The sequence below is a fragment of the Capra hircus genome, chromosome 2 (genome assembly GCF_001704415.2).
Source record: "Capra hircus breed San Clemente chromosome 2, ASM170441v1, whole genome shotgun sequence".
Classification (NCBI taxonomy): Eukaryota; Metazoa; Chordata; class Mammalia; order Artiodactyla; family Bovidae; genus Capra; species Capra hircus.
The window spans coordinates 15717690-15721453 of record NC_030809.1 but is presented as its reverse complement, the minus strand read 5'-3'; the positions used below and the strand labels follow the sequence as shown (position 1 = coordinate 15721453).

At 62.1% G+C, this 3764-nt stretch overlaps 1 protein-coding gene across 1 annotated transcript; it reads left to right on the top strand.

The window, feature by feature from the left end:
* On the top strand, positions 421 to 3306 carry LOC102179897 (intestinal-type alkaline phosphatase-like). The gene is made up of 11 exons (XM_018038246.1): positions 421 to 487; positions 567 to 683; positions 798 to 913; positions 1105 to 1279; positions 1357 to 1529; positions 1759 to 1893; positions 1982 to 2054; positions 2152 to 2286; positions 2369 to 2560; positions 2784 to 2900; positions 3011 to 3306. Exons 1-11 carry the CDS (start codon positions 421 to 423, stop codon positions 3304 to 3306), a joined length of 1596 nt encoding a protein of 531 aa, XP_017893735.1.

Genomic DNA, 3764 nt, shown 5'->3' with positions numbered 1-3764 from the left:
GCACTCAGAACCAAACCTGAACACATGAGGTGAATAAAGCAGAGATGATTTTGTCACAGCACTTGGTGGGCGAGGATTAGAAGTAGCCCCTGTCAGGACCATGCAAATATTCCTCAGGCGAAAGACATCTGCACCCTAATCCCACCCCTACTCTGAGCAGATGGCGGGGACCATCCTGTGAGGGAGGGACCTGACTCAGATGCTTGGCCACATCTACCAATTCTGATGTTGACAGGGCCTAAAGTCACAGGGCAGGTGAGGGGCAGGGTGTGGCCCCCTCAGGCACTGGGAGGGACACAGAGACTTTACAGCAGGAATTTAAGCTCGGCAGCCAGTGCTGCAGCCAGTCCCTGGTGCCCCAGCCTTGCCCAAGATCCGGCCTCCCCAGGTCCCATCCTGACTCTCCACCATCACACAGCCATGCAGGGGGCCTGCGTGCTGCTGCTGCTGGGCCTGCAGCTACAGCTCTCCCTCGGCCTCGTCCCAGGTAACCAGGCAGCTCCCGGCAACCCCTACTCACAGGGGCAGCCCCAGGCTGACCTGACCTCCACTCTCCCCTTGGGCAGTCGAGGAGGAAGACCCCGCCTTCTGGAACCGCCAGGCCGCCCAGGCCCTCGATGTGGCTAAGAAGCTGCAGCCCATCCAGACAGCCGCCAAGAATGTCATCCTCTTCTTGGGGGACGGTGAGTGTGCTAGGCTGGTCCACTCCCTGTCCTCCCACAATCCTGGAGCCCTGGGCTGCCAGCTGACCCAGGCTGGCCCCAGGGACTCAGACCTGACACAGTGTGTACCTTCAGGGATGGGCGTTTCCACGGTGACAGCCGCTCGGATCCTAAAGGGGCAGATGGCTGGCAAGCCGGGACCTGAGACACCCCTGGCCATGGACCAGTTCCCATACCTGGCTCTGTCCAAGGTAAGGGCTGAGTGGCCTCAGGGTGGTCTATTCCAGAGAGGTGGGTGTGGGCCTAGGGAGCAGGGTAGGAGGGAAAGCCCCAGGAGGGTTGGGGGCTGAGATAGGGACTGAGGGCTGTGAGCATGGGCCCAGGGCCTGGGTCAGGAGCTGGGTGTCTACCCCAGCAGAGCTGAAGGCATTTATGCCCCCAGACATACAATGTGGACAGACAAGTGCCAGACAGTGCAGGCACGGCCACCGCCTACCTGTGTGGGGTCAAGGGCAACTACAGAACCATTGGTGTAAGTGCAGCCGCCCGCTACAACCAGTGCAACACGACACGTGGGAACGAGGTCACGTCTGTGATGAACCGGGCCAAGAAAGCAGGTAGGCTTGGGCGTCAGCTTCCTGGCAGGGACAGGCTCAGAGACCTCAGTGGCCCACCTGACCTCTGCCACCCTCAGGGAAGTCAGTGGGAGTGGTGACCACCACCAGGGTGCAGCACGCCTCCCCAGCCGGGGCCTACGCGCACACGGTGAACCGAAACTGGTACTCAGACGCCGACCTGCCTGCTGATGCCCAGAGGAATGGCTGCCAGGACATCGCCAAACAGCTGGTCTACAACATGGACATTGATGTGTGACATGAGGGGCTAAGGGCGGGGCTGCGCAGAGGGGGTGGGACAGACACCTGTCACAGACCCAGGAAACTCACAGCCCTGGGGACTGACAGGGTCTCCATGTGTGGAGGGGGAGGAGGTGGGGACAGGCCTTTCCCACAGACCTGGCTGGGGAGGTAGGGGCTGTGTGAGAGGAGTAAAGGGCCAGCCAGGCCCCTAACCCACCTGCCCTAATCTCTGGCTCCAGGTGATCCTGGGTGGAGGCCGAAAGTACATGTTTCCTGAGGGGAGCCCAGACCCTGAATATCCACACGATGCCAATCAGACCGGAGTCCGGAAGGACAAGCGGAATCTGGTGCAGGAGTGGCAGGCCAAGCACCAGGTGACGGGGGCTCATGGGTGCAGGGGGTACAGCGGGGCCGGGCCTGGGGTGTCGGGCTATGGGCTGAGGCCTGGTTCTGCCCTCCCAGGGAGCCCAGTATGTGTGGAACCGCACAGCGCTCCTTCAGGCAGCCAGTGACTCCAGTGTAACACACCTCATGGGTAACGACTCCACCCACAACCACTGCCCTCCCCACGATGGGCGCCACGGGCCCCCTGTCCCTAGCTTGCAGGTCTCTGCTGGTCCCCTTTCCCACAGGCCTCTTTGAGCCGGCAGACATGGCCTATGAGACCCAGCGAGACCACACCAAGGACCCGTCCCTGGAGGAGATGACGGAGGCGGCTCTACGAGTGCTGAGCAGGAACCCCCGGGGCTTCTTCCTCTTTGTGGAGGGTGAGTGGCAGCCCTTTGGGAACAGAGGAGTGATGAGGGCCATCAGGGCGGGTTTGGTATCTTATATGTGACTTACCTGCAGGAGGCCGCATTGACCACGGTCACCATGAAGGCAAAGCTTATATGGCGCTGACCGAGGCAGTCATGTTTGACAATGCCATCGCCAAGGCTAACGAGCTTACTAGCGAACTGGACACGCTGATCCTTGTCACTGCAGACCACTCCCATGTCTTCACTTTTGGTGGCTACCCCCTTCGTGGGACCTCCATTTTCGGTAAGCCCAGGCAAAGTGGCAGGTCCTTGTCCCTAAGTTACGAGGCTCAAACTGCTCTGAGCCTATTCCCTCCTCTGCAAAGTGGAGTAGTAACAGCAACTGCCCTGCATCCCTCTGGTGAGGATTAAGCCAGTGAACAGACAAGACCTGCCTGGGCTCAGCACACAGAAGGCACCGCAAAGGCTGGGGTCAGTGTGATCACCGGGTCCCCTCTTCCTTGCAGGGTTGGCCGATGGCAAAGCCAGAGATGGCAAGTCCTTTACCTCCCTCCTCTATAGCAATGGCCCTGGGTACCAGATGAACAGGGACTCACGACCTGATGTGGATGAAACCAAGAGCAGTGAGTGGGCCCTTGGGTGCAGGGGAAGAGGAATGGGAGGATCCTGGCTAGGAAATCAGAGGAGGGGGAGGCTGCCTCCCTGCCGGCTCTGAACTCCCATTCTCTGCCAGGGGACCCCTCATACCGGCAGCAGGCGGCCGTGCCCCTGGCTAGCGAGACCCACGGGGGTGAGGACGTGGCGGTGTTCGCACGCGGCCCGCAGGCGCACCTGGTGCACGGTGTGCAGGAGGAGGCCTTCGTGGCGCACGTCATGGCCTTTGCGGGCTGCGTGGAGCCCTACACCGACTGCAATCTGCCGGACCCCGCTCACCCCACCAATACTGCATGCCAGGCCACCTGCCCACCTTCCCTGGCACTGCTGGCCGGGGCCCTGCTGCTGCTGCTGCTGGCCCCTGCCCTGCACTGACCCCCACCAGCCCGGGCCTAGGGAACTCCTGCTCCCCTGCCAGAAGCTTCAGTGGACTTGAACCACCCTGGGGGCTGAGGCCCTGACTTTCCTGTGAGAGCCACAGTCCTCAGTGCCCTCGGCCTCGGTGTCCCCAGATTTTGTGGGAGCCACCCCAGCCCCCAGGAGAGGCAGGGGCTCAGACCACCCAGTCTCTTCTCCCCACCCAACAGCCCTGCCTGGGGACCACACTGGCACCAGAGGTGTCCCCCACAGGGTATCAGGACCCACCAGACCCCCACTGGGGGCTTCCGGGAGGCGTGGCTTCTGGTTGCCTGACTTCCGGGAGGCGTGGCTCCTGGGGAGCTGTGCCTTGCGGTCCTCCTGGAACCCACCCTGTGGGCACCTCGCTGGCCAAGGAAGCGTTGGGGCTAGGAGCACCGGGGGGCCCCTCGACACAGAGTCCTCAACGGTCCCTC

Coding starts and splice junctions, on each gene's coding strand:
- LOC102179897 (XM_018038246.1), top strand. CDS start 421: ATGCAGGGGGCCTGCGTGCTGCTGCTGCTGGGCCTGCAGCTACAGCTC. Junction 2,055..2,151: donor CAGTGTAACACACCTCATGG/GTAACGACTCCA, acceptor CCTTTCCCACAG/GCCTCTTTGAGCCGGCAGAC. Junction 2,901..3,010: donor TGTGGATGAAACCAAGAGCA/GTGAGTGGGCCC, acceptor ATTCTCTGCCAG/GGGACCCCTCATACCGGCAG.